Genomic DNA, 25,887 nt, shown 5'->3' on the forward strand with positions numbered 1-25,887 from the left:
GAGAGGATATGGAGTGGAAGCAAAGCCAATCACCTGCAGGCGGGTGGGGATGGGGAGAGCAGAACAGCTCTGCCCCAGCACGCTCGCACAGCCCTGTCCCTCTGCCTCTTGCTGGCTCCACTTGTCTGCAAGAGGGCGCTGGGTGGAGTGGTGCTTCAGAGAACGTTGCTTCTTACTCCAAACCTGCCCAAGGGGCAGAGCCCCAAGACAGACCAACATCCTGTTCTGTGCAGAGAAGTGTACACAGACGCGTGGGCCACGCATTTACCAAAAGGACACAGGATAATCAGAGGCGCAGAGGCACAGACACACACCCTCAGACTCTCGGTACAAGAAGGTCCCCAAAAGTTTCCACTCCACTCTTCCTCACACCCTATCCCCTTGTTAACCATCCTAGGAGTCGGAAAGTCCTTCTCTACTTCTAACTTTGTCCCTCTTCAGCCATTGGAGACTCTAGGAGCTACCCAGGAGCGGAGGTGTTGATGGTAGCAAAGTGTGAAGCTTCAGGGTAGGGCAGGAGTAGAGGATAGCGGGATGGGAGGGCAGGAGAGGAAAGGGACAGCTGCCTGCCTCTGCCTTCTCCACGCCAGGTGCCACGTGCACCAGGTGGGGGGAGTGGGCGAGTCACGAGGCCGTGGCGTGGCTGGCTCCTGCTCTGCTGTTTACCAGCTGGAAGCAGGAGCAGGAGGAGGTGCCAGGGAGCCTCCCCACTGCAGCCTGGCCCCTGGCCAGCCGGCCTGTTGGGTAACCAAGAGGGCCAGGCTCAGCTAATCAAACTCTGGGCTGAGGCTGTGCAGGAAAGAAGTGGCATCCAGGGCCTGCAGAAGCCTTGTCGTGTGGCCCTCTGCAGAGCCCTTCCTGGGTGCAGGCTCCAGTGCGGGACCACTCAGTCTGGGGGCACTCCTCCCAACTAGTGCAGTGTAGCATCTCTCCTATCCTCTCCCCTCTCCCTGCTCCTCTGCCTCCACACACTCCTCCGGGCCTGCCCGCAGCCCCCAACAGACCAGGACGATGCAGAGGCATCAGGCAGCCAGGGAATTCTAGAGAAGGGCAGTGAGGGGCAGGGGCTAAGCAGGCAGAGGCCTCAAGGAACTGAGGAATCTCTGAAATGAGTCTGATCTCATCCTGGAGAAGACGCACAATCCCCCCCAAGTAAGTCATCCCCTCCCCATCTCTCCCATCCCCGTCTCCCCTCTTGCTGTTGCCTGTCTTGATCAGGTAAAAAGCACAAGATTCTGAAGTCACAAAGACCTAGGTTCAAATCACAGCTCAACCACTTATTGTCCTTGGGCAAGTCCTTGGGCAGGTTGTTAATATCGTTGAGCTTCACTTAGCTTTTGGGTAAATCTGGAATAATTACATTTGCCTCATGGTGGATGTTGGAAGGATGGAAGAAAAAGCATGGATTTACATAAAGTGCCTGGCAAAGGGCCCAGCACACAGTAGGTGATCAATAAATGCTAGTCCCCTTCCCTCCACGTATCCTGTCTCCCCTCAAGGCTCCAAACTCAGTTCCTCTGGTCTCTCCCCTTGTCCCCTCCTGGTGCCAGGACACTCTGCCAGCCACTCCTTTCCCCTGCCTGCTGATGGGCCAGGTGCTCCCTCCCTCCTTCCCCCTCCCTCCCCTGGGCCCTGCTCCCTGCCCTCCTGGGCAGCCAGGGCAGCAAGGACGGCACCAAGGGAGCTGCCCCATGGACAGGGCCCCACAGAGACACCGCCGAGCCTCACAGGGTAAGAGGCCCCACAGCCCTGCGGGCAAGTGGCAGGGACTGCCAGGTGCTTCAGAGGAGAGAGAGAGAGATGGGAAGAGACTGGTCAAGAAGTGAGGAGGGGAGGAGCTACAAGAGAAGAGAGAGAGAGATGGACTGGCAGGGGAATGCAGGCCAGTGAGACAGGAGGAGTCCCCAAGCAACTGAAGGAGACATGGGGGGAGGGGCCCGGAACCTGACACGGAGGAGAATTAGGAAAAGGGGAGGAACAGGAAACACACGGAGGGGAAAGAAAGGGAGAAGTGAAGAAGAAAAGACAGGTGGGGTGGGGGAAAGAGAACAGAGCAAAGTCAGGGAAGTGAGATCAGTGAAGAGTCGAATGTGGGCAGACCTCCCAGGTATGAGCGCCCCTGGAAGGAGGTGAGGACACTGCTTTACTGACGTCTCCTGAGATGGCTCAGCAGGTTGGGCTCCTGAGCAGCAGTGGCTGGAAAGCTGGCCATTCCACCTTCTGTTCATTCATCAGTGGAGGCACCTGTCCTGCCTTTGAGGATGACAGACAAAGGGTAGGGGGAGGAAGCAACCACACCCTGTCAGCTGCTCATGCCCGCTAGCCTGGCACCTTCCTCCCCACTGGCCCAGGGGTATGGGGCTTCATTTCCGCAGAGAATGTGGGGCACTGGGCCAGGGCCAGGGGGGGACAGAGGGTCAGGCAGTGCTTGGCCCCTCTGATGGTCTAACTCAGAGACCCTCTGAGTAGGATCCCATGGCCACATGCTTGGTCAGCTGTGAGCACTGAGGGGAAAGCTGTGAGTTCCAGAGCTGTCAAGCTCCAGGGCCACCTGGTGGAGGAAGAGCTCCACTGCCCAGGCAAGGAAGGAGAGCAACCTCACCCCAGGACTGCTCTGAGGTACAAGGCTCGAGGCCAAAGAGATGGTGCCACGTCAGGGAGGAAGCTGGGTGGGGCCAGGCAGGATCAGCAGGAGGCGGGAGGGGCCGGATGGAGCCACTCCCTCTCTGGGCATTCCACCCCCCACCCCATCCCAGCAGAGCCCAAGCCTTCACATCCACTCACCCCCCCACTCAGTCCAGTGGAGGAAGCCTGCCAGTGGAGAGCATCTCCTAGGGAGAGGCACAGTGTGTGTGTGGGAGGGAGGGTGTCCAGCATTGGACAGCAGAAGGAAAAAAATAACAAGAGAGAAGATTCAGAGGTTATGGAAAGGATAGCGGGCATAAGGCAGGGCTGCAGGGTTTTCTGGAACAGAAGACTGGCCCTGTGCTCTATGAGGAGCTGCTGTGTGGATATAGGAAATGGACTAAGGTCTGGCAGGGGAAGCCTTTTCCCAAGGGCTCCCTTGGCAGGAGTTTAATAAATGCTAACTGCATGAATGAACAACATTCTTGCTAAGGCCTTCCCCTCAGCAGCTGTCCTTCTGGAGGTCTGAGCATTCATGTTCACCCCATGTCAACCCACCTGTGTTCCCTACCGCCTGCTCTCCACCCGGACCAGCCACACAGCAGCGGCAGGAAGGGTCTCCTTCTCTGCAGGCTGGGGGGCCGGTGGAGCCAGGGCCCCGCAGAAGGCAGAGAGGAGTGTGTGCTTCAGCTCATCCCTCCTCTTTCTCCAAACATCCTCACCACCCTCCTCTCAACCCCCACACCTCTGGGATTCCCAGGTGCTTTCAGGCACAGATAAGCAACCAAGAGATTTAACTCCCACAGAGGTTTCTCTCTGGCTGCAGAATATTTACTGTGCCCCTCTAATAGGCCGGGCACTATGGAAGGTTCTGGGAATAACAAGGTGAACAAGACCAAACAGGCCCCGCCTCCAGAGGGCTTACCATGGAGCAGGAAAGTCCCCTTCATGGATAACGACATGGTCATAGCAGTTGGGTGGGGCGGTGGTGAGTGCCAGGACACCAAACACACCGTGTTGAGTTTGTGAGCATGAGGGCAGGGGAGAGGGGCATGCACTGCTTCTCCAAGGAAGAGACATAACTGGAAACTTGAAGGATGAGGAGAAGCTTCCTAGACTGAGAGGGGTGCGAGGGAAGGGCATTCCAGACGGAAGGGATGGTTTGGGGAAGTCCCAGAGGTACTGAGGAGCCTGGCACTTTTGAGGACCTGGAAGAGGGCCAATGTGACAGAAGGCAGAGAATGAAGAAGAGAGGGGTACTGTGAAGGGTGGTCCCGCCTTCTCCTCAGATGCCTGGTTCTGCTGGGAAGGAGTGGGGTGGGAATGGGGGCCTGCAAGTTGGGGGGAGTGTCTTTCGGTGCCCTGTGGTCTTCAACTTTTGACCCTGACTCCCTCTCTTCTCTTTACAGAGCTGCTGGCTGCAAAGAAGACCCACACCTGTGAGTAGAAGATTGTGGCAAGAACTGGTGCTGGGGTGTGGGGAGATGGGGAGGAATTCAGCCAGGGCTCTGGGAGGTTCGCTTAAAAGAAAGGCACAGGTTGCCCAGAGATGGAGGAGCCAGGCAGAGAAGGCTGGGCCTGGAGAGGGGTGGAGCCTAGAAAAACAGGGGACATGGGGAGATGCAGAAAGGAGGGGGAAGGGTGAAAAACCCTCAAGATCAGGGCAATGGGGGAGATAAGGAAGAAGCCTGAAGAGTGAGTGGGAACATCACAAAGAAACAAGGAGAGAACAACGAAAAGGGAGATGTGGGAAAAGGAGAGGAGGGATGCTGGACAGAGAGGCACAGGAACTGAAAAGGGGTGGGGCAGAGTGTTGGGCCAGGGAGGAAGGGAGATGGAGAGCACGGGGTGGCAAGGGTGGCCTCAGGAACTCAGGAAGCCTGCGCCAGGCTTTGTGGCCGCAGAGCCAGGTTCAGTGTTCATCTCTGTGGTTAACACATCCTGAGGTGTGAACAAGCCTGAGGCCAGAATGTGCAGGGCTGGAGAGCAGGAAAGCTTTCATCTCTGCAGGAAAGGCAAGGACCGGGATACTCTGGGTCCTGGGGCCCTGAAAGACTGAGGCTGCAGCATGTGAGAAGGGGCTAGAGCTCAGGAAGGACTTCCCAATGGATACTAGCAAGAAAGCATCTTCTCTAGGGACCTCTCAGAACATCAGATCTACCCTCCTAGTTTGTGGGAGAGGCTACTCCCCCAGAAAATGCACCCACTCCACCTCAGTCCCAAAGGTTATATCCCATGAGGGCCATGCATGCCCTTAACAGCCTGAGGGTACTCTGGGGAAAGCCTGCGTCAGCATTGGTTCCTGAACTGATGAGGACCACTCTGGGGCAGGAGAGGCCACTTGCATATCTCCATGGCCCTCCCTTGGATTGCCTACCAGGTCCTCCTGAGAGCTCGCTGCTCTCCCTTCCACTGCCAGAATTGCTTAGAGCAGAGAAATCTCAGAGGGCAACAGCATCACCCTCCTCCCTGAACTCGGCAGACAGGGTCTGGGGGGCCATCCAGGACGCTACATCCCCCTGGGTGGGGGGTTGCTTTGCTCAGCACAATCCTGATGGGTGCCTCGCCTGCCCCTAGCCACAGGGCCCCACGGAAATGCTGAGCAGGGCCCTGGGAGGAAAGCGGGTCAAGGAGTGACGCGCGTGAGCTGGGGGAGGGGGAGCCAGGGACCATATGTGGGTGGGGGGAGAAGGGGGACTTTTGGAGCAGCTGGAACTGGAAGAGACTAAACTCCAATCCTGCCCTTGACCCCTTACCACAGAAACCTCGGCCAGGACCACAGCCCTTATCACCTTCCCAACCCACTGGCCCTGTGCAACCGTACCCCCACCCCATGAGTGTCCTCATGAGAACCCAGACTGACAGCCCTGCCCCAACCCACTGCTCAGCTCCTGCAAGCCCCAGAAGGCCAGCAGGGAAAGGCCTGTTCCAGGCTGAGGAGCTGCCAGCATCTCAGCAAGATCAGAGACCAGTCAGGAGGATTGGCCCAGAGACTCCAGGAGAGATTAAGGCCTCACCCAGGCCAAGAGGCTCTGAAAAAGGGGTTCTAATAGAGACGACCCCATGCAGGGAGGTACCCCCAGACCAAGAAAGGGCTTGATGAGTCAGGGGCCCTGAAAAGGAACCCCCCAAGCTGAGGTACCCCACAGAGCAGATATGAGGCTGAGAGGGCCTCTGAAATTGGTTGACCCCTCAGAAGGACCCCCAGGCCAAGAAACGCTGTAGAGAGACTCATGCCAGGAGAACTCCCAGGCTGAGACACCCTCAAGAGCAGACCTGAACCAGAGAAACTCTCCCATCCCTCAAATGGGATCTGGGGCCAAATAGCCTAGGTTTGAATCCTAACTCCACCACTTACTAGCTGTGTGACCTTGGGCAAGCTGCTTAACCTCTCTGTGTCTCAATTTCTTCAACTTTGAAATGGGGATAATGGTACCTACCTCATAAAGTATTTTTTGAGGATTAGATAATCCACATAAAACATTGAGGACCATTTCTGGCTCATAGTAAGCATCATCATCATCATCACCTGCATTCCAAATACAGCAGTTTTGCTCCTGAGGAAATTTCTGATGGAGACGGACTAACCCCTCCTGCAAATAGTGGGCAGTTGTCTGATGATTATTACTGCTACTATTATCATTTATTCCCCAGCCCAGGGCACATACTGTGTCTCCAGGGAGAGCATGAGCATGGTGCGTCATGGGGCAGCCTCCCAGACTGCACCTCACTGGGCACGGCTGTTGGCAGTCCACGGGGTCTCAAGTGGCACAAGCCACCAGCCCAGGCAGACATCCTGTGACTTACCTCTAGAAACATCCCTGTCCTGGGAGTCCCCTGGCAAAGAGGGTCAGGCTCGGGGGGTCCTCAGGGGGAGGGGGAGTAGGAAACTGGCCCCAGGCTCGTGTGAGCTCCATTCTGGCTCCCCAGCCAGAACTACCCTGTCGGTGGAAACAGCTTTTACCGCGTGTGGCTGTCGCATGTGGTTTTGGAATTTTCCAACGCCCCCTGTGATTGGCTGCCCCGCCCCTCACACCCTGCCCCAGGCCCAGATTGGCCACATGGGGCGCCTGTCATCTTACCCGCTGCACCCCAGGGGGGGTGAGGGGGGTGGAGTGGGGGGGTTGTGACTCGGCCACCTGTGTGGTGCGGAGCTTAAACCCCCCTGCCCAGAAGCGTTGGGGGAGAGCTAGGTGCCGAGCTGCAGGCTGAGACTCTGCTGAGAGGATCTGGCCCCGACCCCACTGCCAGCCGCGCCCCATCCCTGGACCACCCCCGGCTGAGGACAGGGAGCCAAGGCAGCAAAGCCGAAGGCTCAGCCATGAGAAGTAAGTGAATGGGGCCACCTGGGAGCGGGAGAAGCCTGGGTCTTGCCATCATCCCGGGCCCTCTGGAAAGGAAGGGTGACTTGGGAACAGTGTGAACAAAGCTGAGTGCTCTTTCCTCACGGGGTGGTCCCAGTCAAGGTCAAGTTCTGTTGGGAGATGGCTGGAGTAGTTGGACAGTCTCACTCCCCAGGCTGTTCTCCTAGAGCAGTGATAGTAAAGGGATTGTTGAGGAATCCTCTATCATGAGCTTCAGACAGGGTCTGAGGTACCCAGTCCCCTCATTTTACAAAAAGAGACTGAGACCCAGAGAGGCAGAGTGCTTCACCTCAGATCACACAGCTGTAGTAGATGGAGGTTGGGGATTAACAGGTGGCCTGAACTCACTCTCCCAGCTCTCACACAGTGTTCCCCTCCATGCTCCAACCTGCCTGAGAGTGGGGTGTAAAAGGAGGCCAGAGGGGTTGCTGTGCCCTGAAGCAGCAGGACAGTGAGAGCAAAGCGAGGTCAGCAGGCAGAGGGGGTCAGAACCTCAGCATCCAGCCTCAGAGCTGCCAGGCTTTCTGCCAATCTAGGGACGTGGGAACCAAGTGGAATCCAGCCAGGGTGTCGTGTGTGTGGGTATGTGTGTGTGTGTGATCCCCCAGGTTCAGTCAACCCATTTGATACGGGGGATCAAGGCAGTAGAGATGGGAGCACAAAGTCTTCAGCTTCACCCACTTCCTGGCTTGGAGTCATAGGCCAACAGCTGGTGGGCGGATGTCTGGGGTCCCTGTGCCTTGTAGCAGAGCAAGGGTGGGCAAATCAGACAGTCCCTATGTTCATGTAAGGGAAGCCAGAGAATGTCTCAGAGCACAGGGCTAAGGAGGAAAAGGGAAGCCCCATGCCCCTGAGGCCTGAGGCAGCCCCAGCCCCAACCTGGGGTCTTCCCACAAGCCATAAGAGGGAGGCCATATTGGGTCCTGGAAAGACCCATGGACTGAAAGTCTAAAGACCAAGTTCTGGTGCCACCTCAGTCTCTGACTAGCCATGTAGCCTCAGCAAGTCCTTGGCTCCTGGTCTCTTCATCTGCAAAAGGGAGCTGAATTTAAAAACAAAACAACAACAAAACCAGCTATGAAGAGGTTCCGAGTTCTGAGGGCCCAGAACCAAGGAGAGAGCCCTAGCCCCCAAGTTAGGCACCCCCAAGGGTAGCGAAGGAAGCTCAGCTTTCCCAAAGGGTAGACCAAGAGGAGGCCAAGGAAAGAGTTCCACTTCCATGGGTGGTACGGAGACTCCAGTGCAGATGTCTGAGCTGGGGTGGCTCTGGAGGGGCAAGGAGAAGGCCAAAACTTCCAAAGGAAGAAGGGCCCATTGGAGCTTCGGTTTCTGCTCTAGCTTCTTCCCATCAGCAGCAAAGGTTGGCAAATTGACCTTCCCAGAAAAGGTTGCAAATTAGCAAATCCACCCTGAGAAGCAATGATTGGGTGTTTCAGAGCCTGGCAGGTGGGTAGGAATCCCCAGGACTGGCCGAGGGAGACGCTTGGGCAGCTGTTCACAATATCCCCCAACAGCTCCACCCAGGCCAGTAGGTAGGAGGCGGGGGTCTCCTCCAATCTGGGGGTCAGTGCCACTGGCCCTTCTCACTTGAACATCTCTGGGTCTCTCATAGCCCCAGGTTATCTGACTTACCCTTCTGGTGAGTGCCAGCTACCACCACACCCTCTGACCACAGCTGGGGCAAGTCAGAGCACTGGGGGCTTGGGACTGTGACACACCAAAAGACCAAGGGCCAAGCACACAAGGAGCAGAAGCAGACCAAGAAATAAAGAGAGATGCAGAGGCAAAACTCAAAGGACAGAAGATTTATGAAACACGTGGGGAGATAGTGATGTCCAGATGGAGGTATAAGTGGAGAAATACCAGGAGGGCCAAAACATTGCGGTGGGAAGACTGAGACAGAACTAGAGTGCCGAAGCTGGAAAGAAAGGCACACCGACGCAGGGGAAAACAGAGAGGAAAGAAGACTGGCAGTGGAGGGGGGACACTGAGTACTGATTGGGTCTAGGAAGGCAGAAAGTGGGAGGCACGGGTTTCATGGAGGTTCTGAAAGGAGGCCCAGGTTCCCTGCCGTGGCGACCTGCTGCAGAGTAGATAGGAAATGCCTCCTAGCCAAAAAGACGCCCCAGCCAGCCAGAGGGAGGATGGCCCAGTCATCTCACCCTGAGGGCATGGCTGGTGTGGAGCCAATAGGCAGAAGGCCTAGACAGGGAGGTGGGAGCTCAAGGTTGCATGGCTGTCTTTGCTGTGCCCTGATCTTTCTCAAGTCTCCTCACGATAATGAGGAGCAGTGGTCCAGAAAGAAGCCCAAGTCCCCGGGTGTGACAGATCTCAAGGGCCATTTGAGAACTTTACAAAGGGCCCCCTCCTTCTTTGCATCACTCCTGCATCTTTCTTTGCCTTTTCCTCTCTTCCCATTCTTAACAGGAATCCCAAACACCCCCAGCGCAGGCACTGGCAGTTGGAGGTCCCAGCCCAGCGCATCACAGTGAAACATGGGTGTCGGTGTTGCTGCTCCTCCCAGGGGCTCCCTCCCCTTCCCCTGCCTCTGTGCCCCTGACTCAACCAGGGAACAGGGACTTTCCTATGCTAAGAGCTCTCCAAGGAAGGCAGCCCTGGGGTCTCCTCCTGTTCTCCATGGTAGTCCTTTCTGAGATCTAATCTCCATTCCTCCCGCTACTGCAACGCTGCCCCTCTCCTGGGCCTCTGGGCTCAGAAAGGACAGAGATGTCTATTTTCAGGGAGGGATGGTAATGAGGCAGGGCCTCAGGGCCAGACCCAGGGTCTTTCAGGGTCACTGGCCTCTTGGAGCAGCAGAGGCCTCTGGAAAGGAAATGCAGCTCTGGAGGCAGGGAAGGCCGCTTATTGTGACGTCAAGGCTCCCACTCCTCAGAGCTTCCTCCTGGTGATTCATCCCCTCCCCCCATTCACTGGTTGTTTTCACTCGATTCTTTTGTTTCCCCTCCTTTCTCCTGTCCCAGACTGCGGGGGTGGCGGGGGCACCAGGAGGGGGTTTCAGGTGGCTGGCTGTCTTTCGTGGCTTTTCAAAACCCCAGACTCTCCCTCGCCCACCTGAGTTTTAGCTTCACTACTTTCCCAGCCCTGGGATCTGGGTGTCTCAGCAGAAAATTCTCGCCATGGGCTGGGAGGACCGTTCCCCAGGTAGAATTGCTTCTCTCCCGACCCCCACCCTCCCCTCCCCCTCCTGCTCCCCTGTGGTGGCACCCACCACCGTGGTTTCCAGCTTTGCAGAAGCTGCGGGAACTGAGAGCTGAGAAAGGAGGGAGGCTGGTGACAGGCTGGGGTACACAGGGGACCCCTGGCTGGAGATGTGGTCTCTGTGGGGAGAGAGACTGAGAGTTTTGGCTGTGGGGAGAGAGGAGGCCTAAGCTAAGAAAAGAGATGCATTCCTCTTTCCCATTACTCATTCATTTCTGCAGAGAGGTCTGCCACGATGTGTGGAAACCAGTCCACACCCCAAAGGAGCTGTGGTCTCCAGAGGAGTCCCAAGCCAGGAGCTCCGTTGGGATAGGCAGGCTGTTCCACCTTGGCCTTGGAAGCCTGGCCCCCAGAAGTGGGTAAAGGCAGCAGGAGGCTGGCGCCACAGAGGAAGAGTTGGGACAGAGGGAATAATGTCTCTGGATCTTTATATTAGACATGAGTCCTGGCTTTTTTTTCCATGGGTGTCCTTCCTGAATTCTGTTCTGAGCCCACCCGCCTCACTTCACACTTTTCCCTGCAACCAGGAACCTTATCCCCTATCCCATCCTCCTCAGTGCATTTGGGCATCTTATTCTTCTAGGGTATATGGCTTAATGGTCAAGGACATTGGCTCTCGAGTTACAGAGACCTGGGTTCAAATGCCAAATCTGCGACGTCTGGCTGTGTAATCTTAGTCAAGCCACTTACTCTCTCCTAGACTGTTTTCTCATCTGTAAAATGGGGACAACACAAGTAAGTACCTACTTCCCAGGGTTGTTGTGATCATTAAATGAAAAATGTATATAAAGCCTGGCTCAGAGTAAGAATTCAGCCAATGCCTACGTCTACCATTATTATTCCTCCTTAATCAATGTCCACTGGAGAAAAGGAGACAGAGAAGAGATGGAAGGCCCAGCTCTGACTGACCGAGCACCGGGAGGAACGAGGACCCCAGGGTTCCTGTCTGCATCCATTCTCCACCAGGGCAGGCCACGGTTCTGGGGTTTGAGGGGAGAGATCCCCCGGGTTGCAGGCCCCCTCCTTTGCTCCTACCACTTCCTCTCTGTGGTGTAGGTCACCTGGACAGGGCCCAGGGCTGGCTTCCTAGGGTGGCACAGGGCCAGGCTCTGGATGCATTCAAAGAGCGTTATCAATGAATCTCGCAGCTGTGAGAAGGGTGAGATTAGACGAGGTTTGAGGGAGGGGAGGACAGACTATCTTGCATCTACCATATTTCCCCACATAGGAAGTGCTCATAGGAAGCTCCCTGGGGATCCTTCTGAAGCAATCCAGAAGAGATTTGTTTTCTTTTCCTGGTACTGTATCAGATTGACATTTTAGAGGTCACATGGGATGGCGGGGAAGACACAAGAATGAGCTGCCACCCCACCCTCATCCCCGAGAGGAGCAGCCTGGCACAAAAGCAGGAAGAGGGACTGAGTTCTTGCTACTTGCTACTAGAAAGTGTAGCCTGAGGGCCAGCAAGTTTGACCCAACCAGGAGCTTGTTCAAACACAGAATCTGGGCCCCCCTCAGACCTCCCGAGTAGGGACCTGCATTTTAACACGATCCCTAAGTGATCCTGTTTGAGACCCAAAGGGCTAGAGTCATCCAGTCGCTGGATGGTTTCAGGAGATATCCTGTGCCTGTGAGCATTTCTCTCTCCCTGGAATTAGAGCGTTTCCTCTGATGGGCCCTGGGAGAGAGCTACAGGGAGAGAGCAGCAGGTGAGGGACAAAGATCTCCCAGAGGCAAGGCAGCGGGTGAGGGAGCGGGCAGAGTGTGGGAGCTGTGCTGCAGGGGCTGGCCTAGAGGTTCCTGACCTTTGCTTGGTTCTAGTTCCTGGCACCGGCAGGCCCTTAGATGGTAAGTTCCTGGCAGGCCAGGCTCCCAGGCAACAGTTTGAGTAATCCTGTGATTACTCAGCTCCCCCTCCCCAATCTGGGTTCCCACCACCTGCTGCTTCAGGGCGTGGCTCAGGGGGGAGGTTTTGAAGGTGAGGTATCCGAGGTGTTTTTCAGCTCCTGCTCACCCCACCGCCACCTCTGCCAGTCCCCTTCCCGTTCTCTCCCCTCCCTTCCTCCACAAGTCACACTCCTGCGCACCGGTGCTTTCTCTTTGAGGTTTTGAGTAGATGGCATTGACGGGGGTACAGGTGGCAGGGGAAGGAGGGAGGAGTAGGATAAGTGGGCCTGACAGTGCTGACGGGGTCAGCGGTTGGGCATGGGGCCAGGACACGAGTGTGGGGTTTTCTGTGTTTCTGCAGTTGTCTGTCCATCTCTGGATCTAAGTCTGTTGTCTCCTGGTCCTGAACCTCTTGGTGTCTCTAGCTCAAGGCTAGAGGGCCTGACCCTCCAGATGGGGACCTCTACCTCTACATGCCTGCTTCTGCGTACCTCTGTCTTGGACTATGTTTGGGGAGCGTGGGCGAATGGCTGGCCTTGTGGCTGGGGTCGAAACTCCCCCTAAACACGAGTATTTGTAAAGGGGGTCCCTGGCTGGCCACATGATCCTATGAGAAGGGCAAGGTCTTGGCGTCACTGTTGTGAAGTTCCTAGGGCCGGGACCAGCCGTGGGTCAGGCGTAGGGCAGGAGATGTGTATGGGTCACTCGTGTGGTCAGCGCACACACGCACACGGATGTGGTTCTTGGAGAAGGGAAGAGGCAGGGAGGCCTGTGGTTGACTGCTGGGCTGGAGCCCGAGTTCCCACTGTGGCTTGGCCTAATCTTCTTCCCGCTTACTTTTTTGGGTGACCCACGTTGGTTTCTCCCCTCTCTGGGCTTAGGGCCACTGAGGAGAGAGATACCACAGTGTTAGAGGGGAAGGTGTTGAGGCAAGAGCAGACTTCTATTGGGCCTCAAATGCCCGCTGGGTTTCTTTGCCCTCAGCTCTGCTCAGTAGTAACTAGCTTTACCCAGCTTTCTACATAGAGCTTTACCTCTTGCACAGTGCTTTCTACAGGTGATATCATCTAACTACTGTGCTACCTACACTCACCCCATGGACAGGCAATAGTATTTTTACCTTGGTTTTACTGACAAGGGAACTGAGGCCTAGGGAGTCTAAGTGACTTGACGTGCAGGTGCCCCTACATTTAATTCTGTCCCTTTTCCACTGTTCCAGGTACCCAATCTCCTCTTGTTCTTTTTTCCCCTCCATGCATCCCAATCTGCTCTCTTTTTTCCTTTCTTTCTTTCTTTTCTTTTTTTTTTTTTTTGGTGAGGAAGATTTGTCCTGAGCTAACATCTGTTGCCAATCTTCCTCTTTTTACTTGAGGAAGATTGTCCCTGAGCTAACATCTGTGCCAATCTTCCTCTACTTTTTGTATGTGGGATGCCGCCACAGCATGACTTATGAGCAACGTGTAGGTCCGCACCAGGATCTGAATCTATGAACCCTGGGCTGCCAAAGTGGAGTGCACGAACTTAACCTCTACACCACCGGGCCGGCCCCCATTCCAATCTGCTCTTAATTTACTGGAAAGAATCTGAAAAGCTCACTTGCCCTCTGTCCTGGCTGATCACAGCTTACTGTGTGGGTGTTGGGCAGGCAAGTGGGGCTGGGGTGGGCAAGAGAATCGAGTTCTAATGGAGGAATTGCAGACACCCATGGGCCCTGTCCCCCATGAGGAGGCAACTGCTTACTCTGACTCAGCTCAAGGCTGGCCTGAGGGGGTGATGGTTTAAGGATGATGGAAAGAATATTTTGGGGAGTGGTGGGCAAGCCGTGGTCACCCTCCCCATCTCACATCAGCAGGCCTTACACATGACCAGTGTCCAGGCCTAGGCCAGAAGTGAGCTCACAGGAATCTGGATTCATCCTACGGGCAGGCTGACCCTGGGGACGGGAGATGGGTGGGAGACCTGTCAGAGATGAGAAGGGGCTGAGGTCTTAGACCACTTTTACTGCCTGTTCCACCCCAGGCCTCCCCCCTCGGAAGGGAGGCAGAAGGTCAGTGATGGCAGAGAAGAAACCCATATGCCCTGGGGGGTGACAAAAACCCCCGAAGTAGCAGGGACCCCAGCTCTGCCCAACTCCCCTTCAAAGATGGGCTGGGGCAAGGGCAACTGCTGCTCCCTGAACCTCAGTAGAGAGCTGTGGGCCTTGACAGGCACAAAGCAAAGGGGGGAGATGAACCTGAGGCCAGCAGCCAACCTCTGTGAAGGGAGTGGGGCAGGCAGAGGGGCCAATGAGCTCAATGGGAGGGGGGCTTCCTAGTGCCCAGTGAACAAACACTAACATACAAAGACGCTTCTGTGCACGCTGGCTGCACATGCCCCTTGGCTCACAGATCACATGTGCCTTGCATATGTACACACACAAACATACCTTCACACAGGCCCACTGATGTGTATACACCAAAAGTCATGTACATGGAACAGCATAATGGAAAGCTCAGAGGCAATGGGATATAGACCCAGCTCTGGAGTAAACTAGCTGTGTGAACCTAGGCCAACCACCTTTCCTCATCTGGCCTATTCCTTCATCTATAAAGGATGGGAAAGAGGTTGAACAGGACCGTCTCTAGTCCCAGCCAGCACTAACATTCACAACTGGTGCACCTAGAGTTGGATGCAGTGGCCCTCCCACCCACATAAGCATACATGCTCTTACGTGCTGACACACACACAGCCAAGCTCTCTCTGCTCTGGGGCCAAGGGCCCAGGAGCCCTGTTTGACCTTCTCTCTGGCTCTCAGGCATCCAGCAGAGCTGGCTTGTTGAGCCCCACTCTCCTGGGCTCCATCTCTGGCTTGTCCCTACCCTCTCTGGCTCTGTTCTGAGGACCCTGACCCCTTGGCCTCTGGTCTCTGTTGCAGCCCCTGCTTCACAGAGCCTTCACTGCCTGGCTGAGGATGGCTGTCCTCTCTACCTGGCCCCCAGGTGCCTCTTGCCTGGTGCACATCTTCCCGCCATGCCCAACACTCTGCCCATGAAAGCCAAGCCCCGGGGTCGGGGGTGGGAAAGCCCAGAGGAAGCCCCCTTGGCGGGAAGCAGGTGTTCTGAAGCAGTGAGGACTCCTAGGTCCCCAGGCGGGAGGGAGGCAACTGGAGCTTTTCAACTTGAAGGGCTGAGCAGGTGGCCTCTGCAGCTGCTTTTCTGCCCCCATAGAGCTGATACAACTCCTAGCCACTCCGCAAAACAAAAAAACGGCCTCCACAGATCCTTTGCTGAGCAGCATTTGGCACATCACTTCTTTCATTTTGCAAGAGGGAAACAGCAAGCTGGAGCGGGGTAGGGAAGCAGGGGAAGCGCCATGTCTCTGTATCTGCTGCCCAGGTACACCGGGTTGGGTGCAGAAACGGTTCCGGCTGACCTCCTGCTATTTCTCTCTTCCAGCACAAATCGAAGTGATCCCTTGCAAAATCTGTGGGGACAAGTCGTCTGGTATCCACTACGGGGTTATCACCTGTGAGGGGTGCAAGGTGAGTGCACGCACATACACAGTCCCTTCAGAGATGAGGAGAAGGGCCCAGTGGCCTTGGTTCTGACCCCAGGGATGGTCTCCTGAGGCAGCTAGGGAGCTGCCAGGGCGGTACCTTACCTGGAGGGCCCTGCACACAGGAGGACCTTGTCTTAAGCTGGGAAAGTGATTGCTGGACACATTGCAACCATGCTAAGGAATGGAGGAGAGAAAACTGACAGGTGGTAGGATCTGAAAAAGCTGGGACCAGAGCTTGTGATCAGCAGCCTTGGTCTCCACCTGCCTTCCCCAGGGCTTCTTCCGCCGGAGCCAGCAGTGTAACGTGGCCTACTCTTGCACCCGTCAGCAGAACTGCCCCATCGACCGCACCAGCCGGAACCGATGCCAGCACTGCCGCCTGCAGAAGTGCCTGGCCCTGGGCATGTCCCGAGATGGTGAGGCCAAGTGGGCAGCCCCCTGGGGTTTCCCTGGAGTCTCCAGAGGAGCAAGCTGCCCAGCTGTGCTAGACAGGGGTTAACCTGTAAAAAGGCCCTTCCAGCAGTCTGCTCTCCAGCCCTCGCTCTAATGGGCCCTTGTCTCTTCCACTGTCCACTGTGCGCGCAGGCAGGCTGATTTCATCAGAGATCTTCAGTTCCCAACTCTAGGCTCTACTAAAACAACCCTCCTTTTCCCGATGTCCCAGATTCTTCATTTTCTTCTTCCTCAGAATGGATTCTCCTCACTCCACTCCCCTCCGGCCCAGGCTCCACATCTTCCCGCCTGTCTCATTGCCCTAGTTCTAGCTCCATCTCCCTTCTTGCTCTCCATTCCCATCTTCAGACACAGGACTGTGGTGGGAATGGAACCAGGATTGGCCTGAGAACAACCCAGAAGGCATGAGGTGGGGAGGGCTGCTGTGCCTGGTGCCTTTCTCCACCTTCCTCACCCACCACCTCCTTGCAGCCCCCCATCCTACACTACCCCCCACCACAGAAGGAGCCCAGGGTGGGGCTGGGGGAGGCACGAGGTGATGAGGAGCCAGAAGGTGCCTGTCAGCACTTTTCAGTGCCCAAAATAACAGAGTGAAAGGAAACACGCCGGGGTGCAAAGGGGCAGGCGGAGCGAGGGGCTGTGCCCCCACACCTGGGAGGGGTGGTGGGGGGAGTGAAAAGGCAGGAAAGAGAGAGCAGAAGAGGATGTTAGAAACAAGCCGCGGAGCCTGGGTTGGGCTGTGGTGAGTATCTAGGTCACCAGGGAGCCTGCAGGCCTGACCACAGGGAGACCTGTGTTCTCGGCTCTCCTCTTCCTCCGACCCTCCTAGACAGGCGAGGTGACCCCAATACAGCTTGAGGCCCCCTACTCGACCGCCCCCACCCCCAATATCAGGAGGCCAGAATCCTCAGTCCAGACTCATTACTGGAATTCTGCCACTCTTAGATGCTGGTTTGGAGCTGGGAGAGGTTTGCTCAGGAGACTGAAACAGCTGGGCTGGATAGAGCCCAGAGCCAACAAGAGCGAGAGGTGGGAGGGGTCTGAACAAAAGTCCCCTGAAGGGAGGTTCTCAGGCAAGAGTGGAGAAGCTCTGCTTGGAGCCAGCTATGCGGGCAGCAGCAAGTTAATCCTGTAACAACCGAAATGCCTTTTGACCCTGCCCGGTCCTTTGTCCTCCTGCCACAAAAACTCCTGATTCCCCGACCACGTTCAGCTGTCAAGTTCGGCCGCATGTCCAAGAAGCAAAGGGACAGCCTGCATGCCGAAGTGCAGAAGCAACTGCAGCAGCAGCAGCAGCAGCAACGGGAACAAGCAGCCAAGACCCCTCCTGAAGGAGGCCAAGGAGCAGACCCCCTCCCCTGCACCTTGGGGCTCCCGGATGGGCAGCTGCCCTTGGGCTCCTCGCCTGACCTGCCTGAGGCCTCTGCCTGTCCCCCTGGCCTCCTGAGAGCCCCAGGCTCTGGGCCTTCCTACTCCAATAGCTTGGCCAAGGCCGGTCTCAATGGGGCCTCATACCACCTCGAGTACAGCCCTGAGCGGGGCAAGGCTGAGGGCAGAGAGAGCTTCTATAGCACGGGCAGCCAGCTGACCCCCAATAGATGTGGACTTCATTTTGAGGAACCCAGGCATCCTGGGCTTGGGGAACCCAGACAGGGCCCGGACAGCTACTGCAGCCCCGGTTTCCGCAGCACCACAGAGGCACCTTATGCTTCCCTGACGGAGACTGGTAAGCCGCTGGGGAGGTGGACAGGGTGGGGAAGATAAGGGAGGGGCTTCCAAGAGAGGGGCCCTAGTCAGCACCCGCTGTAAACCAAACATGAACCCAAGGGAGTTGAGGGGTCCAGGCAGAGGAATGCCCTCTGTACGGGTAGGGTAGGAGCTGGCTAAGATCGAGCCAGTGCCTTCCTCCTCTGGCCCCAGAGCACTTGGTACAGAACGTGTGTAAGTCCTACCGAGAGACGTGTCAGCTGCGGCTGGAGGACCTGCTACGGCAGCGCTCCAACATCTTCTCCCGGGAGGAGGTGGCCAGCTACCAGAGGAAGGTGAGGCCAGGAGACCATGCCGGGAAGGGAGGACATCCCGCCACCACTGGCAGAGTCCAGAGATGGCCACCTACGCACACAGGTGGGCTGGGGTGAGGCAGGGTATCACAGATAGACACAACAAGTGTGTGTACCCACTTTCAAGCATGGGGGGTTTTGTATCCACACCCTAGCAGATGGATGAGAGCTTTCCCTTAGCCCCTATTAGCATTTTACCCAGCCTTCATCCTGCCTCCTCCACCACCCAGGCCTTGGTGTACTCTACTTTCTCCTCCTCTGTTGATGATAACAATAGTCAGAATCCTCATCACCGTTTGTTAAACACCCCTTCTTTGTGCCAGGCACTGTGCTAAATGCTTTACATAAGTTTTCCTCAACCTTACAACAACGAACCCATGAGGTTGGCATTTTTTTTCTATTTTTAACAGACCAGGAAACCGAACTCAGAGGGTGAATAGACTTACCCAGTCACAGAGTAGTGGAGCCAAAGGCAAATGCAGATCCTTCAAGCTTCTCTCTCTTCTATCACTCCGACAACACCACCTGCTCTAAAAACACTCATTTGGTGCTGAACTTTTGCTTCTCTAGGTTATTAAGAACTTTGGATATGTCCTTTGGCGGGTCGGGGGGGTCAGTATGTCCTTTTCAACCTCAATAAGATGCAAACTCTTTGAGGGAAAAGCTGTATCTCAAACGTTTTTCTTCCCCCATGACCCCTAATTCAGTGCCAGTGGCTAGTCGGTGCTCAGTAAGTGTGACCAAATGGAGGGAATTGACCCCGAGTTTGCACTTGTGCTACGAATAGGCTAAAAACACCAGTGTTGAGAATGTAGGAGTTCAGAACCTACCCACTGCAGTTTATCAGTCTGGGCTTCCAGGGGCTTGGGAGGGTCAGAGGTCATGAAGAGGGCTACAGTGGGACCCTCTTTCTTCCCTGCAGTCAATGTGGGAGATGTGGGAACGCTGTGCCCACCGCCTCACCGAGGCCATTCAGTATGTGGTGGAGTTTGCTAAGAGGCTCTCAGGCTTTATGGAGCTCTGTCAGAATGACCAGATCGTGCTACTCAAAGCAGGTGCCCAGGGACTGTGGGCAGGCCTAAGGGGAGGGGGGACAGAGCATGGAATGGGGCAGGGCTGAGTGAAGGGAGGTGGCGTAAGGAAACCAGGACCATGAGGGGACAGAGACGGATTCCTGGCTTTGCTTGACACCATGCCTGCACCTTTTTTCCCCACTCCCCAGGAGCAATGGAAGTGGTGCTTGTCAGGATGTGCCGGGCCTACAACGCCGACAACCACACAGTCTTTTTTGAAGGCAAATACGGTGGCATGGAGCTGTTCCGAGCCTTGGGTGAGGGGCAGGGGGAAATGAAAGAGTCAGATGCCAACCCCATCTAAAGCTTCAAGACCCAGGGCACCCTCTTTTCAAGGCAGATTGCCCCCTCAGCTCCAAACACCAAGAGGGCAGCTGTCCTTGGGCACCATGGCCTCACCCACCTTGCTCATTCTTTAATTTCCACTCCATCAGGCTGCAGTGAGCTCATCAGCTCCATCTTCGACTTCTCCCGCTCCCTGAGTGCCTTACGCTTTTCCGAGGATGAGATTGCCCTCTACACAGCCCTTGTCCTCATCAACGCCAGTGAGTGCCGCTGGGCTTGGGTAGAGGACATTCAGGTGGTGGGGGTGCAACTGATACTGAAGAGTCTGGACGTTCAGATGTGGTTAAATCTGGGAAATTGCTTTAAAGAGAAGAATGAGCCCCACCCAATGTTGCTGTAAAATAAAATGAGTGAAAATGAAGATTCAGAGGAGCCTGAGAGAGGGAAAAGAGCAGCACAGATGGGGCTGAAGGAGAGGGGAGACGTGAGGAGGAGAGGAAGTGAGCCATCTCCTGGAGAGAAATTAGTCTGCCGTGAGTCCAGGTCAGTGATTCCCTTGAGGCCGCACATCAGGATCACCTGGGGAGCTTTAGAAAAGATTGCTGTCTGGGTCCCACACCCAGAGTCTCCGAGGTCATTGAGCAGCCAGAGCACCAGAATTTTTATCTGCCTCCTGCAGGTGATTGTAATGTGCCACCAAGCTTGAGAATCGCTGCTGTGTGTGCACTAATTTTAAGACTGTATGCCATTATGGCAGGACTCTGGACATCCACTCCATGAGAATGGAGTAGGCTGGGCTGAGCCAGCTGAATGCTAAAGTATTCAGAGAACCCTGGGAAATGGGTCCAGCTGCTAACCTGAGTTTGCAAGTCCAGGTTATCAGTCTTGTGGGGCAGGCCCTGTGGCTGAATGGTTAAGTTCACACGCTCTGCTTCAGTGGCCAAGGGTTCCGCCAGTTAGGATCCTGGGCGCGGACATGGCACCACTCATCAAGCCATGCTGAGGTGGCATCCCACATGCCACAACTAGAAGGACCTACAACTAGAATATACAACTATGGACTGGGGGGCTTTGGGGAGAAGAAGGAAAAAAAAGATTGGCAACAGATGTCAGCTCAGGCACCATCTTAAAAAAAAAAAACGATTATCAATCTTCTGGCTCTGCCAATGAATACAGAACTAAACACGACTTCTGGCTATTTTATGGAGCCAAAGCAAAAGGTGGTTTGTATGTTGAAGTTAACTACAGACTACTGCAGAGGCCTTGATGCTGGCCTAGGTGGCTTCAAGAAGGCCGTCTCCCGTCTGGGGCCATTTTTGGCCAGGGGGTGGGGGGCTCTTTTCCAACCTTTTTTTTTTTGCAACAGTAGAATCCTAATTCCTAGCACTGAACGGGCTATGTGAAATGTCAGGGTACAAGGGAGAAGGAAGCTTGGAAGTTCTCACCCCTTTCATCTCTCCCCGGTTTTCCTTGTTAACAGCTAGCCAAGACCATAGCCTCAGAGCTTACCATTATCAAACCAAGACACACACACCCACACATACACACACACGTGCTCAGCTGAGAAGGCCTCTATCAAGCACAGATGTCCAAAATGATACACCCTTTAGGTGGAAGTTAATGTCCATGTTCTTTCTTGTTCTCACTATGGTCCCATCCCCTCCTTCAGACCGGCCAGGACTCCAAGAGAAAAGGAAGGTAGAACAGCTGCAGTACAATCTGGAAATGGCCTTTCATCACCATCTCTGCAAGACTCATCGCCAAGGCATCCTGGCAAAGGTAGGAGCAGTCCCTGGGGTACAAGAGGTCAGGCCCAGTCGCAGATCTGTGACGTCAGGGCTTGTGAGGGCCAGGGTTTGAGGGTCCAGAGGAGGAAGAGCTTGAGGGCCCTATTGTGTTAGAGAGCTTGCAACAGCAGTGGGAACTAGGGCGATGAGCAGTCACTTCTATGTGCGTGACGATGGAAAGTTAGAGAGCCTGGAATTGGGAGGGACCTCCAGGGAACAATTCAGTTTAATACAGCCAGCACTTACCCAGCACCTGCTTGTACCAGGCACTGTGGAATGGAAAGATACAAGATGCATTCTTGTCCCCACCAAGAGTTTGTAACCTGGTTTGAAGAAGAGACTTGTGTACCAACAACTCTCATGTAGAGGAGAAGGTGATCCGTGATATAATAATAACGCAATTAACAATGTGCTGTCACAGATAGGCTGTCTCTTCCAGGGGCAACTCAGTCAATAGGACAGGTATTAAAGTCCCCATGTAGCAATAAGGAGACTTAAGTGACTTGTCCAAGTTTACACAATTGGTAAGTGATAAAAGCAAGATTTAATCCCAGTGCTCTTTCCACTGTATCCCTGTGGCCCTTATATATTACTTTAATAAGAGAGACTGGGGAAGGGTGATGAGAGCATCAAAAAGGGATTAAAAATAATTTGGGAGTAAAAGGAGTGGATCATAAATGCTTTCTAGAGAAGGTGGCATTTAGACTAGGCCATGAAATACGTAAGATTTTAACAGATATTCATGGCTATGGGGCAGGCATTCTGGGCTTAGGGGACAATATGAGCAGAAATAAGGACACAAAATAGTGCATCTATGGAGAATAGCTCAGGTGACATTTTGACTGAAGTATAAGATCAGAAGCTGGGATAGACTGATGAAGCAGGGGAGTAGCAGAAGATAAGCTCAAAAATTAGGTCAGGTAGCAAATCCCAGAGGACTTTCAATGCCATATTAAAGAGTTAAGGCTTTATTTCTGGGCAATGGGGAGCCCCAAAGGGTAGAAGAATTGTATCATCAGAGCTCTTATTTAGGCAATTTAATTTGGAACCAATGTAAAGGACCCATTTATGTAATCATTCAAGCAACAGGCCTTTGCTGTGTGCCAGGCACAGTACCAGGTGCTGAGGATACAGAAATGACTTAAACAAGAGTCTCTGCCCTAAAGAATTTCAAGTCTGGTAGGATAGACTAGAAGGAGGAGAGACTGGAACCTGGGAGAGCAGTTGGAAAGCAATCTGGTTGGATCCACCTTCAGAATGCATCACCTCCCACTGTCACGCCCTAGCTGTCAGTCCTCACTTGGACTATTAGAGCCCTGCTAATTGGACCTCTGCTCCACCCTTGTCTGTCTTACAGTAGCCACACAGCGCTGTTCTCAGTCCTCCTATAGCTGCCCATCATGCTGAGAATCAAATCTAGAGTCTGTGTCCTGCCCCACCGCCTTGTGATGTGACCCCTGACTTCTTTGCTCACCTCATCTCCTTCCACGACCCTTTCAATCACCTGTTCCAACAATGCTAGCCTCCTTTCTATTCCTTGAACACATCACACACAGTGGCATCTCAGGGCTTTTGTACCTGCTGTTCCAGCTGCCCGAAAGGTTATTCCCCTAGTTTTCCAAATGGCTTGCTTCATCCCTTCATTCTAGAGAGGTGTTCCCTGACACCACCCCCCCCCCCCCCCCCGCCCCAACCACCAACAAAAGCCCTCTACTCCTCGCCCTGCTTTATTGTTCTTTAAAGAAATTTTCTGACATTTTGTAAATTTGTTTTCTGGCTCCCTCACTAGAATATACATTTAACAAAGGTAGGTATTTTATTTTATTTAACTCACTGATGTATCACCACAACCCATCACAGTGCCTGGCTGAGTAGGTTCTCAGCAAATACTTCTTGAATGAATGAACGATTGAAGCTATTGCAACAGCCCAAAGTAAACCAATAAAAGTGAAGAGGGTGAATTCCTGAGATATCGAGGGACCCCGTGCTGCCTGTTTTTCCCTGACTGCCCCTTTCCTAGGACACTAAGCTGGGGAGATGTGGGGTGGTAGCTGGTGAGAGGTATTTCTAAGCCTCCCTTGGTTATAGAGGAAAGTGCAGAAGATAAATCGTTTTCTCAGCCTTTCTCCAGTGAGGCCTCCCTGCCTCTGTCTCCTCAGGGGTCTTGGCCTTTTTCATTTCCCCCCTGGCTGAGTGCTGGCAGTGTTGGGTACCTGCTTGGGAAATTGTTCAGTTCAAACAGAGAGTTACTGAGCATTTACCATGTGCCAAGCATCACTATAGTACAGAGGATACAGAGAGCGAGAGGGACCCTACCCAAGGAGTTTAAACCTAGGGTGGGAAGGCAGACAAGTTGGATCATTTTCCTAAAATGAAGTTTAACTGCTGCCCAGAGGGAAGCCCAAAAGAAGGGGCCTTAATCCAGGGGGTTAGTTAGGGAAATATTTCCGGAGGAGGTGATACTTGAAGGTGAGTAAGAATTAGCCAAGCGAAGAACTGGAAAGGCATTCCAGGTGAAGGAACAGCATCAACAAAGGCAAAGAGGCATGTGACAGCATATAACACAGAGAGTCACAGAATTTCACTATTATAAGAACGTGAAGTGTGAATTAGAGAGTCTTTAACAGGGTTTGCTTTAGGAGTATCAGGAACATGGTTTGGGGGTTTCCCTCAGAAAACATGCACCTGTCATGCATGCATCAGCTCTCACTAGCCTCTAGTTTCCTAAACATGTACCCCCCTACCAATGGGATCTGGCTGTCCCACAAGTGCCCACAAAGCAAGGAGGGTTACCCCAGTCCAGAAAGGACTAGATGACCTCTTTGCTCTGGCGAGAGAACTGAAGCACTTACCCTCCTTTCCCGTTAATCCATCTCCAGCTACCACCCAAGGGGAAGCTTCGGAGCCTCTGCAGCCAGCATGTGGAAAAGCTGCAAACCTTCCAGCATCTCCACCCCATTGTGGTCCAAGCTGCTTTCCCCCCACTCTACAAGGAACTCTTCAGCACTGAAATGGAGTCACCTGAGGGGCTGTCTGAGTGACCTGGAGGAGGGACTCCTTTCCCTTCCCTGGAGCCTGCTGGCCTACCTCCCTGGACCCCTCCCACCCTCGGCCTTTTCCTTTCTTGTGCCCCCTGGAGGGTGGTCCCTGCCTGTTCTTTGGGGGTGAGCAAATACGGAGACTGGTTTTCTGCCCACAGGCCTACCTGGTAGTGAGCCAAGAGCCACGGGGCGGGGATGGAGGAGCACCAACTCCAGCCTCAGCTGTGTTCTGTCTCCTTTCCCATGCCGTGTCACCCCCAGCTTCTGGGAGGCCTGGGGTGGGATATAAGGACCTCTAGGAGGACAAAGGTGTCCACAGGACAACATGGAGATCCAGGACACCCTGGGTGAACAGAACTCAACTCTGGGCTCAGAAGCTAAGACTAGGCCTTTGAAATACCTCATTGCGTTCCCCTGTGGGCTTCAGCGGTGGGGGGAGATGCAGCAAGCTCAGAGACCAGTGCTGAAGCCCAGGAGGACCTGTATATAACATGAATCTGGATGTCTAGATTTTCTGCCTTCCCCCTTCCTCCCAGCTCAGCAAGCAAGTGTTTGGGCACCCTGCCCTTTCCCTGGGGTCTAAAAACTACTGGATATGTGGAGGGTAGGGATGGGACAGGGGTAAGGGACTGGGGATAATTTTTTTATGGGATTTGGGCATAGGGATAGGGTACAATGAAGGCCAAGAGCATCAAAGACAGAGAGAGAGAGTTAGAACTCAAACCTCTTATGTGCACTTTAAAAATAGACTTGAGGGGTTAGCACAAATCTGATCAGAGACACACGTCCATATACAGGTGAAACACAGACTCAACCTGCAATTACGCAGCTCTACGGTCACATTTAATCTGACGCGATCTCTGTCTTCCGTGAGGTCACATATCGGAAGAACTTAGTGGCCTCAGGGAAGAGTTCCAATCCTGAGGGGCCCCAGGACATTTCCACGGTGCCCCAGTCCACCAACCTCAGGCCGGGGGTGGGTGGGGCCAAACTCTATCCCAGCTCTAGCCGTCTTCTATCACAAGAAACCATGAGAGAAACAGGGGTGGCTGGACACTGGTCAGCCAGAGGGCCAAGGACAGACCCTCAGAGGATTGTCTTGACCCTGCCCTCCAGCCCTGCTGTCGTCATGGAGAAGGGAAGCAGCTGCAAAGCCACCACTCTGTGGCTGGGGACTCCCAACTCCAGTGGGGAGACAGAGACACAGGAACAGGGCAGAGACCTGTTCTTCAGCCGCAATCTTGCCCCAGAACTTCTCTTGGCTTTATAAATAGCTGTGAGCCCTCCTCTGAGGGATAAAGAGCAGGTGATCGGGGGGGGGGGGTCCTCTCAGGGGAGGGCTTTAGTTGGGTAAACATAAACCCCAAATTGTGCCATTCTTTATAAAATGATTTTAAAGGCAAGAGGTGTGTGTGTCGGGGGTGAGGGGGGCTTTGAATATGGTTACCTACCTGCTGCTGTCTGGTCTCATTCTTGTATGGGGACCCAGGTTTCCAGCCCAGCAATCCACGGGCATTGTAAGGATTCTAGCCCCCTGAGCAGTCCCCCAGGGAGGC

General features: G+C 54.4%; 1 protein-coding gene across 4 annotated transcripts; it reads left to right on the forward strand.

Moving 5' to 3' along the window:
• Positions 1 to 1,618: 1,618 nt before the first annotated feature.
• Positions 1,619 to 25,734, forward strand: RORC (RAR related orphan receptor C). 4 transcript variants are annotated; one of them, XM_001916045.6, is made up of 11 exons: positions 1,619 to 1,731; positions 4,035 to 4,064; positions 15,530 to 15,615; positions 15,907 to 16,048; positions 17,299 to 17,811; positions 18,006 to 18,127; positions 19,068 to 19,200; positions 19,368 to 19,475; positions 19,653 to 19,763; positions 21,173 to 21,282; positions 24,170 to 25,734. In XM_001916045.6, the coding sequence occupies exons 1-11, from the start codon at positions 1,692 to 1,694 to the stop codon at positions 24,329 to 24,331; spliced, it is 1,557 nt and encodes a 518-aa protein (XP_001916080.2). In that variant the 5' UTR covers positions 1,619 to 1,691; the 3' UTR covers positions 24,332 to 25,734. The 4 variants fall into 4 exon arrangements, with proteins under 4 accessions (XP_001916080.2, XP_014595367.1, XP_070124343.1 ...); XM_014739881.3 differs by having other exon boundaries at positions 1,630 to 1,731; positions 19,368 to 19,439; XM_070268242.1 differs by having other exon boundaries at positions 1,658 to 1,731; positions 4,035 to 6,953.
• The last annotated feature ends 153 nt before the right edge of the window (positions 25,735 to 25,887 follow it).

Source organism: Equus caballus, chromosome 5 (assembly GCF_041296265.1).
Source record: "Equus caballus isolate H_3958 breed thoroughbred chromosome 5, TB-T2T, whole genome shotgun sequence".
Lineage (NCBI taxonomy): Eukaryota > Metazoa > Chordata > Mammalia > Perissodactyla > Equidae > Equus > Equus caballus.

Coding starts and splice junctions, on each gene's coding strand:
- RORC (XM_001916045.6), top strand. CDS start 1,692: ATGGACAGGGCCCCACAGAGACACCGCCGAGCCTCACAGG. Junction 1,732..4,034: donor ACACCGCCGAGCCTCACAGG/GTAAGAGGCCCC, acceptor TTCTCTTTACAG/AGCTGCTGGCTGCAAAGAAG. Junction 17,812..18,005: donor TGCTTCCCTGACGGAGACTG/GTAAGCCGCTGG, acceptor CTCTGGCCCCAG/AGCACTTGGTACAGAACGTG.